The sequence below is a fragment of the Nansenia antarctica genome (genome assembly GCF_963989245.1).
Source record: "Nansenia antarctica genome assembly, chromosome: 5".
Lineage (NCBI taxonomy): Eukaryota > Metazoa > Chordata > Actinopteri > Argentiniformes > Microstomatidae > Nansenia > Nansenia antarctica.
The window spans coordinates 59,694,353-59,707,852 of NC_137690.1; the positions used below are offsets into that span (position 1 = coordinate 59,694,353).

General features: G+C 43.1%; 2 protein-coding genes across 2 annotated transcripts in view; one reads left to right on the top strand and one right to left on the bottom strand.

Moving 5' to 3' along the window:
• Nucleotides 1-13,500, top strand: part of slc6a18 (solute carrier family 6 member 18) — a gene marked incomplete at both ends in the record, with an annotated part of 81,577 nt that overhangs the window by 5,302 nt on the left and 62,775 nt on the right. The window lies entirely within an intron of this gene.
• tert (telomerase reverse transcriptase) lies at nt 1,224-9,892 on the bottom strand (the record flags this gene model as incomplete). The annotated part of the gene is made up of 16 exons (XM_080532855.1): nt 1,224-1,327; nt 1,562-1,699; nt 1,986-2,110; nt 2,606-2,667; nt 2,769-2,895; nt 3,365-3,553; nt 3,782-3,853; nt 4,315-4,431; nt 4,570-4,655; nt 4,803-4,904; nt 5,042-5,200; nt 7,267-7,434; nt 7,546-7,699; nt 7,815-8,004; nt 8,164-9,388; nt 9,677-9,892. 16 exons carry the CDS (start codon nt 9,890-9,892, stop codon nt 1,224-1,226), a joined length of 3,234 nt encoding a protein of 1,077 aa, XP_080388981.1.

Below are 13,500 nucleotides of genomic sequence, written 5' to 3' on the forward strand. Positions count from 1 at the left end.
CGTGACTCAACAAGTAACCTGACTGTCTCTACAGGTGGACTTCCCACAGGCAGACGTGCAGCCGTACCCAGACTGGGTGTTTGCCATCTGTGTCCTCCTGTCTTCAGTGCCTGTCATCTCCATTCCCCTGGTCGCCCTCTACAGGTTCACCTGCTGTATGACACGCAGACGCGCCTCGGACCGCTCCAGCAACACCTATGCTAATGAGGGCTTCGATGTTGACAGCTAGAAGACTGTGGAGGACTTTGACATTCCCAAGACTCAAAGAGACTGAAGTTATTTTTTATTATATTATATATTTGTAATTATCATGTTTCAATATGTTCTTCACTATTTTCAAATCTTAAGGTGGAAAGAAAATGAGGAGGACTGAAGAAGTGAATGGAGGAAGTGAATATATTTTATTATCTTTATATGTGGTTACTACATACATCATTTGTATTCTTAGTAACTACAATGTTATGTTTGTACAGGATAATGATAGCACATATCAAATCCCTTTAAGTAGAATTGCCTTTTCTAAAACAAACCATACTAAGGTAAAGATAGTGCAAAGAAAGTGAAATGGACAAAAGCAAATTAAATGATGAATCATATTTGTAACAGCTCAAAAATTGCACTTTTCATTAAAAAGGCACGCAAAGCATAAAACTAAATTAAATGTGTGTGTACAACATATTGGCCAAAAACGATTTCTTCCAATAATTATAAACATTACACAACAGGAGTTACAGAGCACATGACATATTTGACATTCTCTCTAACAAAACTGCTCTGTTACAGGGAACACAATGAATCATCAGACCAGATCTTTATTATTTTTTTTTTAACAATCCCATCTTTATTGATCTTATGGTTGATTTTTAAGAGTCTTTATGATACATCCAGTTGTATATCAACTTAATGAGAATTCTTTCTCTCTCTCTCTTGATGTCTCTGGTATGAGAGATGTGTTTAGCTTGGGGTTTCAAATCAAAAGGACCTGCCAAACCACAGCCTCTATCTTTACCACATATCCCCATCATTTTTTCCCCACAGAGACTGAACTTGGCTCAACATCTCAAAAGAGCACAATGTTCAGTGAAGTTAATAAACCAGAATGCTGAAACAAGAACAAATCCCAACTGTCGTTATGCAGTACAAAACAGAGACTACAATCTTCCACCTTTCTTTGCTGACGATGGTTCTGGAGAATTGAGGGTTGTATGGGGTTAGACATCCCTCTAAGTCTGGATGGCTTTAAAATCCTCTGGGACTTTGGGCGTGGCCGCCTGTCTGACCCGTGCCAGCCTTATGCACCCCAGTTTCCTCTCCAGGCACCTCTTTCCTGCAGACAGAGATAGAGAGACACACACATTTGTTGTCTGAAACATAGTCATCTAGTGACTATTAGGGTGAGGGCCATTATTGTCAATCCCACACACTTACAGCAAAGTGAGACATTCTTTTGTTGGGGTGGGTCTTTACAGTAGTACAATCATAGAGGGATAAGGGATAAATAGGGATAAGTCTTCAGAATGGGATGATGAGGTACTCTCGTACGTAGTACTCCAGAACATACGTGTGAGCAGGGGAAGGAGGAGGTCCTTATACAGGGGGCGGTGGCGTGCGAGGACAAGCAGGAAGGAGAGGCAGTACAGAAGCTCCACTGCCTCATACTGCAGACAATCTGTCTGAGCCTTAGAGACAAGAGCCACACCTGAAACACAGAAATAGACAAACAGAGAGATAAATCAGTCACGTTCGTTGGCAGACTAAATACCAAAATGATGTCCATGAAAATTAAGCTGCCCCTGTACCCGTGTAGTAACTGTAATCACTCTAGTAAAACAAAGCTATCAATTATGTACTGAGAGAGAGAAAGAGGGATAGTAGATGGTAGGCCAAAAACAGAAAAAATGATCCTCCAATTTGAAGATAAACTTTTGCAGATAATTCAGATAAAATCAGATGCTAATGGAGGATAGAGTGCCAGGCAGCCTTGCCTTTGTTGCAGAGTCTGATGAGCTGGTTGGTGTACTCTGCCATGTCCCAGATCATATGCAGGAAGTAGTCAGGGTTCTTGGCTACCTTCTGACCGAAGGGTAAACTCTGGGCACACGTGTGGAACCTACCACAAAACAACCATAAACCACAGTTCACACCTGACTGTTTGCCGATCTGAAGGAGAAAATGTACTGTTGCACACAGTAGGAAAGTACCTATGCCTGATGGAACTATTGCTACATCATACTTAAAGTAGGAAAATCATTAACAGCAAGAAATCATCTATAAATCTGCCCATGCGTTAAACATTCATCTGTTGGCTCCAAAGGTGTCGTCACTGCGACGAAAGCGGTTCTGTGTTTGTCCCACAGCTAGAGAGCCTAAAGTCCTGTGTTTTAGCTTGTACGATATAACAAGTACGGAGAGGCCTCTGGAGGTCAGGGAAACATTGTTTTGGTAGTCGTAATACACGCCCACATAGACACTCCTTGATACTGCACACCCTCAGTACTGAGGTGCAAAGGAGTGAATAAGTGGGGGAAAAAACACTTTGGACACTCCATGCAACACTGCATCAAGTGTGTCCGTACCAGGTAGTCTCAGTTAAACTACACTCTACCTGCATGCCTGCAGCAGCACGAGCTCGTAGATGTTTTTGTACACAGCCTCCATTGAATTGATCTGAAAATACAAAGGAAAAAATACCGAGCTGGTATGATGAAAGGCCTTGATAAAACCTAGACAGACAGTTAGTCAGAGCCAATGAGGGGAGTACAACTCACATGGTGGTCAAGGAAGAGGGCGTGGCACTTGAGTTTGAGAATGGACATCAGTTTCCTCTTCATTTGCTGCCCAGCCGAGTGGGTGGAGCCTAGAGTCAGGCTGTATCGCAGGGATAGGCCGGCATAGCTGAGGGAAGGGAAACAATCTCTATCTCGAATGTTTTGCACCCAATTGAATCAACCATTGGTACCCCCAAATGTTCAGCCATGTTCAGTGACATGGACAAATGTACATGAGATAACAATGTATTCTGATTAATTTGTCTACTAATCTATTTGATAACAGTAAGATAGATTAGATCCTCAAGCTATCTTTACACTGCTGATCTGCCATAAAAAGCCACCCACTAGGGCAAGGGTCACCTCCTCTATGTTGCTTTGCACAACTTAGAAGAAACCATAAAATAATATAAAAGATCACAAAGGTTGAAAAGTCAAGGTTGAATGACAAAGACACGCACACATAGGTTGGGTCCACAGGCCAAACAGACCTTCTCAATCTACAAGATGCTGTTACAACTTGCCTGTGTGTGTGTGTGTGTGTGTGTGTGTGTGTGTGTGTGTGTGTGTGTGTGTGTGTGTGTATGTGTGAGTACCTGGAGTAGTTGTTGTATACATCCAGAGAGTGTGTATCCAGCAGCAGGCCACACCAGGGGAACAGGCAGTGAGGGGGCAGCAGACGGATCCAAGGGCAGGACCCCTCATCCCCTTTCACAGGGAAGTTAACGGCCACCTTCTGGGCGTTCACCACAATGCCGTACTGGGGCACCCCAGCCATTAGGGTCCTTTCCACAGGAAAAACAAAATGACATCATCAAAAAGTATAGTGATAGAAGTATATGCCCCTAGTCACTAATACAGGCACGATGGGGAGTTTTTTTCATTTCACAATGGTTCATATTCCCATGGGTGCAATCTTAGCAGTCAGTATTCAGTCAACTTCAAAGAGGCCCTGTATGGTGGTGGTGGTGGTGTGATCCGATCCAATAGGACATGGAGAGAATGTGACATACTTGAGGAAGGTCTGTGCTTGGTTCAGGTCAGGAGTGATGAGGAGAAAATCATCAATCAGTCTCATCAGACACCTCCAACCACACAAAGAGAGAGAGGCAGAGTTTACTCCCAGACAGACAACACGCACAAATAGCTTGTATGTTTGCTTGACGCATTCTAAGGGTACCCTCTGCTGGTCAGTGTGTCTAACTACTACTATTAGAAGTAGAGGTAAAGCCTTGCATTAGATTAAACTTTATTGTCATTGCCGAGTACAAGTACTATACAACAAAAACATTTTGTTTTGTTATATAAGAACGATGATATAAAAAAAACATGACAATGGTAGTGATAAGTACAGCATCTATGGTAGTTTAGACGTATATACAGTTATGAGCTACGTACAGTTAAGGTATCTTATGTACAGATCTATAAAAATAAGCTATATCAAAGAAGCATGATGTGCAATATACAGTATGTGTAAAAGGTAGTAGGTATTCATCCAAAACGACTTACAACAAATACATTTGCCTAAGTAAGTGAATCATCTTACCCTCCCTTCTCTGTGACGTTTCTAAACAGAACCTTCTCCATGTGACCATAACAGAGACAGCACAGCAGGGAGGACACCACAGAACCCTGAGGAATCCCACAGCACTGACGGAATCTTCTAGAACAACAAGACACCTGTCAATCTCTCACATTCCATGTGAACAATAATATAATGTACATTCAACATGGAATCTAACCTGGATGTTTTTTTACAGAAAGTTCTACACAGAAATAAAGAAAAAGTGGTTAGACTTACTTCTTCCCAAAACTAACAACACTGCCGGTGAGCATTTGTGTGAAGAACTCTAGGACATCTTTTCCAAGCACATCTGTGGAGAAATACTAACAGAAAAGTACAACTGATACGTGTTCTGTGATGGATAGACAAGGGATTGATTTTACATCAATGTCTGTTCTAATACTTCGAAGCCATGTTGTTCACTAATATGCAGGACTGTGGCCCTTCTCCGAATTGGCTGCCCCTCTCACCTGCTCCACCAGTATAGCATCATGAACTTTGCCCTCTCTCTGCAGTGACATCAAAAAGCCTTTCATGTTCTTGGATGCCACTGTGACGTCCAAGAAGTCTGCCTACACACACAGACACATAAAGAAAGAAAACAAAGCTCGTATTCAGAACCAGACCCAATCCGTAGTATTGGCAGATATATGTTTCCCAAGCAGGTATTGAGTGTATTTGTGTGTGTGAGTGTGAGTGTGTGTTGAACCTGTCTGATGAAGGTCTTCTTGAGGCCCTCGTGGGTGGACCACACCTTGGCATAGGTTCGCACAGAGAAGAGCTTTTTCTGGACAGGTGACAGGGCCTCACTAATCACCTGTAAGAGTCTGGAGTGGGGAAGACTGTCATATGCCCCACTCACATCCACCTGAGAGACAGAGCGGAGGGGGGGGCATTAAAAGAGATGAATGAATGAATGAATCGTTTAATGACCACACGACCAAGTGCGGTGGAATTTGTTGTCGGTACAGATGGAAAAAAACTCAATACAGCAGTGTCAAATACATCACACACACATTACACATGACTATCACAATGGACAATGTACACACATAACCGCAAGACAAAATCTGTCAATATTTACAACTATAAAGTGCAGTACATCTGGCAGGGTTTGTGCAGTGGGTCAGGTGTTGAGAGTCCTTATAGCAGAGGGGAAAAAACTGTTTTTGAAACGGGATGTTTTGGTGGCCAGGGATCGGTAGCGCCATCCAGAGGGCAACAGTTGAAACAGGTGGTGAGCAGAGTGGAAGGGGTCAGAGATAATTTTATTTGCTCTATTGGTAGTGTGTTTGTGATATAATGATTCAACTGATGGGAGAGGGGTGCCAATGATCTTAGATGATTTTTTTACTATTCGCTGTAGTTTTTTCCGGGATTTACTGTCTGTGCTGCCGTACCAAACTGTGATGGATGAGGTGAGTATGCTCTCAATGACGGCTGTGTAGAACTGAAGGAGGTGGTTTTGTTTCACTTTGAATTTTTTGAGCTGTCTGAGAAAGAACAGTCGTTGGTGGGCTTTTTTGGTGATGTAGTCTGTGTTGGTGTTCCATTTGAGTGAGTTAATGAGTGCCAAGAAATTTTGAAGAATCCGTTATAGTTATGGGTTCTGCAAAGATGTTAATGGGTTTTTTTGAGGGGGGGCTGTGCCTGAAGCCTATGATGAGTTCTTGTGTCTTTGATGAGCTGAGTTGGAGGATGTTATTGAGGCACCAAGTGACTGCTTGGGCTATCTGCTCACAATAACGGTCTTCATTGTTGTTGGTTATGAGTCCAATTATGGTTGTGTCATCTGCATATTTGAGAATGGTGACTGAGCTGTGGAGGGATATCAGGTAGTTAGTGTAGAGGGAGAAGAGCCAGGGTGAGAGGACGCAGCCCTTGGGGGCGTCTGTGCTGAGGGTCAAGGGTCGAGATGAAAGGCTGTTTATCTTGACCCTCTGTCGTCTTTTCCACAGGAAGCTCCGTATCCAGTGGCAGATGCAGGGGTCAATGTTCATGTCCACTAGTTTATTGAAGAGATTGACCGGGTCTATTGTATTGAAGGCCGAGCTAAAGTCAATGAATAGGATGCGGGCGTAGGTGTAGGGTGACTCCAGATGTAGTAGTGTGTGATGGAGGGTTAGGTTGACAGCATCCTCAACAGATCTGAAAATGTTGGAGACAGTTGATCAGCACAGACATTCAGGACAGCTGAACTGATCTTGTCCGGGCCTGCTGCTTTCATTTTGTTGGTTATCCTGAAGATGGCCCTCACCACTTCCTCCTGGATGTGAAATGGGGGGGTGGTGGGGGGGAGGGAGGGAGGGAGGAGAGTACAGTGGGATTGGGGACTTTTCAAACCTCCCATAGAACTCGAGTTTGTCTGGGAAGTCAGTGTCAATGTCAGATGTAGGGGGGGGGACTTTTGTTGTAGTTGGTCATAGACTTAATTTTTTTCCAGATGGTTCTAGTGTCGCTTGATGCAATCTGTTGTTCCAGTTTTATGGCATAATTAGATTTGGCTTTCCTGATTGCAGACCTGAGTTCATATTTGACAGATTCCTGTCTCCACTAATAAAAGCTGAGTTATTTTCCTTGCGTAGAAGTTGAATGTCTTTGTTGAACCAGGGTTTATTGTTGCTGTGAATGTTCACTGTTTTGGTGGGGATACACAACTCCTCACAGTATGATGTCACAGGTGACCTGACGAGTGTCAGCGAGTTCACCGAGGCTGTTCGTACCTGCACCAAATATGTCCCAATGTGTGCACTCGAAACAGCCTCAGAGTATCAGTGGCAGTAACTTGACGGGTTTGGATGGACAGAGAGAGAAAGAGAACACACACACCTTTGACAAAGAAACATCGATAGACATTGAAAAAGGTTCAGATATCATATACTGTACCACACAGTGTGGCAAGTTGACAAGCTATACAACTACAGGTGTGCCAACCTTGACGAAGTAGAGGGGCTGGGGCTGGTCTTTCTGGGAGGGGGCGAAAGAGCGCAGGACCCGGTGGATGTCAGTCATTCCCCAAACCGTGGAGCCCAGAAGAGAGGGCTCGGAACGCGTACACGCACGCAGGACGTCCAACAGGGTCCTCACATGCGACTGGAACAGCTGGAAGGTAGGTTAAACACACACACTATACTTATTACATATTGTAACACACACGTTGACTAAAAAAACGAACACATTATTTATTTTATTTTTTAAGTACTCAAGACATACCCTTGTTTTGGAGTCTGCCCCCATCAGTCGTGTGATTGGTCTCATGTTTTTTGTCTTGGGAATGAAGCGGAGGCGGGATATGACGGTGGTTTTTGGAAGGGACGCTACCTGGGCCGGGGTCAACTCCTCCACCTGACCCTTGAGGATGTGACCTCTAAGAACCAGGTCACACCAATTAGTGAGGCACTTGTCTCAGAGTGAGAATGAGAAGCTATAACTGTACTGCATTCCGTGTGTGTGTGTGTGTGTGTGTGTGTGTGTGTGTGTACCTGAAAGCCAGATCCTGTAGTTTGGCCCAGACCTCCTGTCTGTAGAATCTCAGGGCGTTCTTCTGTCCCATACACTCTGTGACGTAGAACAAGGCCCTGACCAGGCCTAGCACGTAGCCATCCAGCAGCCAGGCCAGGAACTGTCCTAGCACCCGCGTCCGATATGCAAGCTCACTGGGTGGGCAGCGACCTGGGTCACGAGAGGTAGTGTAAACAATATGGGTAAAGGCATCTGATCTCATTATGGCATATCTAAGTGCCAGGGGTAGTTACAAGAGCTTGATTTCAGACTATGCATTAGTGGATGAGAGAGTCTGGGCAGAGAGGGTACGTGATGAGAAACTCTCACCTGTCTTGCTGATCTTCAGCCAATCACAGTCGTTCACACTAATCTTCCACATCAGCTCAGCCAATGAGAGCCTCTCAAACTTGCCCATGCACAGAAAGCCCCTGACTCTGGACAGGAAGTTGAGTCGGTTCTGGTCTGAACCCCACAGCTCCTGTGGGACCACCGTCGAGAGGCACTCCTTGACAAACAGGTAGACCCTGTGAGGTGCACAGTGCTGGGGCAGGAGTATGGCCATGACCCCCACTCCATCTCTATCTCCCATCCTTGGGCAGACCCTCTGGAGGATCTTGGTATATGGACATCTCCTGTGTCGACGCATCAGCTGGCTGAAGAGGGGCACCATGTTAAAAAAACGCAGTGGGAATTTCTTTGGTTTCTTCTCCCTCCCGTTGAGATAAGCCGCACCTTCAAAGAATACCACTCTGAGTAAGTCCCGCCCCTGCAGACGCTTTGGCCCTTCAGCCCCTCCTTTCCTCCTCTTGTTTAGCAAGAAGCCGTGCATGCCCCTCCCCCCGTAGAGCATGCTGTGGGTGCGGATGAAGCACTGGGAAGGAGGGAGAGGAGGTAACAGCCCTGAACTCCAGCTAGGACCCCCCTCCAAAGTGGTATTGGTGTTTTTGCTTTTGGTGGCTTTCATGTTCGCTGACTCCTGCTCATTTCCAGTGCCATTGGACACCTGATTTGAATCTTCTGTAAACCCATCCACACGTCTCCTCTTCCCAGGTAGACTGTCCTCTCTTTCACTCACCTTTTCCCTTTTCCTCTTCCTGATGTCTCCACCGCCATCCCTTCTCCTCCTCCTCCTCTCACTCAGGATTGGATCCTGACGTGTCCTGTGCCAGGTAGCAGTCCTGTTCGCTCTGGTGTTCCGCCTGGACCGGTTCTGGAGGTGTAGCCCTGCCGCTGATCCCATGGACACCCGGTCGTACACCGGTACACCACACACCTGGAACATACATGATGGAGGAACCGCCACGAAGATGGCACAGTTCTCCAGCAGGTGGTGCATGACGTCTGTGCCAAGACGCTGGGCTATTCTTTTCCATAAGTCACTGCCATGAACGTATGCTGCATTCTGAGTCACTTCACCGTGAAATTTGAACGGGTCAGCGTCACGGTCCTGGGCAAGGAACGGGTAGTTGTATCCGTTTGCAAGGACGTTCCTCTTCTTCTTCCGCTTGAGGTTGTTCAGAACTAATGCCAACAGCTCATGCAGAGTGCAGATCTAGCGATGGGCGACATGGAAGACATTATAATGAAACCTTATAATTACCAAAAATGTATTGAGAGGAGTGGCCCACTGCTACTACATTGCACTGAATAAAAAGTTGCAAATCTTTTGAGAATCAAACCATTCATGGCACGGCCTAAAGATGAGTTATGTTCAGGTTGCTAAAAAAAGAGGGTGCCCCTCGTCTAAACAACGCATTATTCAGCTTTTCCGAGATCAATGAATGAGCTAATAACGCTTTTTTTTGCCGTGGCAACCACAATTGCGAAATTAAATACATACCTGGCTACAGCTGGGGACATCCTCAATTTTTTTGTCCGAGCAAATGAGCATTCCCCGGACGAAAGATACGAAGAGGTTTGTGTCGGGTTGCTCGATAAGGACCACTTTGTGTCCCTCTCTGTACACGAGGGTTTCTGCAAACTCCTCCAATGTCTGTACGTGTGGATACAGAGAGCCGAGTATGGCGAGCACCCGTGAAATACCTGCACCGGGCATATTCCCTGCACATGCCTCAAACCACAGAACACGTGGTAAAATATGTACACATGTATTTGTGTTGGACCTTTCAGTCGTGTTCAGAATGATAGCGCCAATCACTGTAGATATCAGCTTGCACAATCTTCTAGACCAATGAGCAGTCGCTTGTTTCCCCCGTCCAATGAGATAACCGTATAGTTGGCCACGTGGTACAGTCAAAGCGTATTAAAGTTGTAAACTCCTTTCTCTGCGTTAAGTCTCTTTGCTCATGTTTTTTTACGTCAAAATAAATATTTACACGGATGTTAGTAAATTTGATAAGATCAAGCTGTAATTGTTATCATGGGTATTCTTTCTATGTCCGCAAGGACTAATAGACTGAAGCTCAGCTTCTACCCTAGGGCCTGAACACAGCAAAGACCTAGGTTCTAGGCCCTGGACAATCTAGACAATTTGATGGCAGCTACTAGATTGTAATCAAGTGCAATACTGAAACACAACTGTGAACATTTCATACTTGCAAACTGCGACACTTTAAATGAATGTGCAATAATACTATGTGTGACAACCCTCGTGCACATAAGGTTCAGAGATAGGAAATGTTAGGATATTTATAGCATAGCATAGAGTACAGCACAGTGTTTTATTTGTATAGTATAGTATAGTGGATAGTGGATATAGCCTTTATTTATGTAAACCAGCTCTTTTCCCTTCTTGTTTTTAGTAGGCCTATATATATTTTTTCCTAGCACCAGGGGAGCCCCCCCTCCCAAATGTCGTTGTATGGTACCTGTACTGTATTAATGACAATAAAGACCATTCATTCATTCATTCATATGTACTTTTTTTTATAATAAAAAATGTTTTGTTGGAAAATAATGTTTATCTGGCAGTGATTTTAGAGTAAGACTCGGTGCTTACTGGGTAATGTGAAAGTTGTGACAACAAAGTAATGACATTCTCTTCAGCTAGGACCAGAAATGGTGCATGGGTAGGCTGATTGGTGATTTGGTGACAAATGAATAATATAGGCACTTCCTACTCCTGTATATTGCTCTTGAATGGCTGGAAATTCACCATGACTTTCAACTTATCAACTAAATTGGTGCGCGTGACTCATTATTACGCACGGCATCAGCACGGCGGCTCCATGGAAACAGTTGTTCTATGACGTTTTTTGACAGAACGTTAAAACAACAATAGAATAATTGTACAAATCTTCAGTTACTTTACTGCTGGAAAGCGGCGAGACCTATGGTTAAGACGGTCAACTAAAACGGAACAGTGAGATTTGGTGAAAGTCCCCTGTGATATCAAGTAATTACAGCCGGACAATGGCAATGTGGACATCTGGCTCGCAGACAGAGTAGTCTTCATTCGGTAAGTTAAAAAAAGATAGTCTGGCGACTCCGTCCAGTTTAAATCATTTGTAGCCAAACTCAAGACCATGAATTGCAGCTATTTCCATTATTCTGAGTAATAAACATTATTTAATTAGGCAAATTATCAATGTGGTACTGATTTAGCCGATCACTGTGATCAGGTAAGAACTGGGTAAGTACCAAGAACAGTACAGTAAGTGCCAGTAATGTAATGTGATGCTGCCAGTCTGGTGAACAGGATGGTTAGGTAGCATACTGTACTCATGGTTAAATAGCATGTTGGGTAGGCCTATATGTGGGGTGTTTTTCTGTTGTTTATTTGTTATATTTGTAAATTGTTTATTTACCGCATTATAACATGTACGTACAGTGTAACAAATACTGTTATTAATAGGCTAGTTGTTGCTACCCTGCTGTAAGTAAAGTGTAACAAATGAGTAATGACAATAGTATTATTTCTCACTGTTAAACTGTTGTAAGTATAGTGTAGTAAAAGAGTAATAATAATGTGTTACATTGCACTTACAATAAATTGATTTTGCGAGACTTATCAAAAATAAGTCTGGATTTTTCTTTAGTGACATTGATGGAATGAGTCGAAAGCGAGGTCTAATTTTGAATCTAAAGCGGCGTCTTAGCCAATGTTGCTTGCTCTTTACTGGCACCATACAACGTGCACTATCTGAACTCCATAGGACACATATAATTAAACCAACAGAAATATTTTATATTAAATTAAAATGTGACATTTTGAGTCGCATGATGTCGCCGCCACTAATTAGCATATACTTACAGATTTCACTTAAATAATGTTTTCTATCCATTTCCACAAGGCTTTAAAGACTACATCATAATGTATATATACTTTATGAGCCTTAAATGACAAGGTGGATTGAGCTTTCAGTTGTATCACCAACTGTGAACTCAATGGCTGTAACTGTAACACTGTAACTGTAAACTCACTAGCTGTAACTGTAACACTGTAAATGTAAACTCACTGACTGTAACAGTTACACTGTAACTGTAAACTCAGTGTCTGTAACTGTAACTAACTGTAAACTCACTGGCTGTAGCTGTAACACTGCAACTGTAAACTCACTGGCTGTAACTGTAAACTCACTGGCTGTAACTGTAACAGAGTAACTGTAAACTCACTGGCTGTAACTGTAAACTCACTGGCTGTAACTGTAAAACTGTAACTGTTATTACTCATTGTTACACTGTTGTAAGTATAGTGTAGTAAAAGAGTAATGATAACGTGTTACATTGCACTTACAATAGTAATTACAGTACACGGTCATTCAACCACTGTAATATAGTGTTACCCCAACTTAGAAAGGTCACGAGTCAAATTCTGACTTTGGGATTTAGTTCAAAAACAGCAGTTTGGTTTGACATGTGTTTATTTACCGCGTTATAACATCTAAGTACAGTGTAACAAATACCGTTATTACTTGTTGCTACACTGCTGTAAGTACAGTGTAGCAAAGGAGTAATGACAATAGTATTATTACTCATGGTTACACCGTTGTAAGTATAGTGTAAAGAGTAATGATAACATGTTACATTGCACTTACAATAGTTATTACACAGTCATTCAAACTCTGTAATATAGTGTTACCCAAAGGTCACGGTTCAAATTCTGACTTTGGGATTAAGTTCAAAAACAGCAGTTTGGTTTGACATGTGTTTATTTACCACGTTATAACATCTAAGTACAGTGTAACAAATACTGTTATTACTTGTTGTTACACTGCTGTAATTACAATGTGGCAAAGGAGTAATGACAATATGTTTTACATTGTACTTACAACCGTAATAAAACAGTCAAACACATTAATATAGTGTTTAACCATAGTTAGAAAGGTCATAGTCATGTCGGAGGAAAAGAGGTCTGAACCATTTGGTTTTTCGTCTGGATCTCACTAAGCTGTTGGATCTTTTTAGACTATGTCAAAGTCACTACTGAACCATCTCATGTTGAAGACCAGGACAACTGGATGTGCAGACCTACAAAACCTTTTTGGAACTGTCTAAGATAAAGAGTACAATTAATGGCGCCACAACTATGCCTTTCCATCTGGACTGTTGACATAATGGAGAAATAACCATGTGTAATACCAACGAATCATTGCTTGACAGCCAACCCATCTGCATCAAAAGCATATTGTGAGAAGGCTATTATGTGAGTGGAAACAAAATGTTGATTTGTATCAAACCTCTTCAAGTTTGCCCTCAAGACCA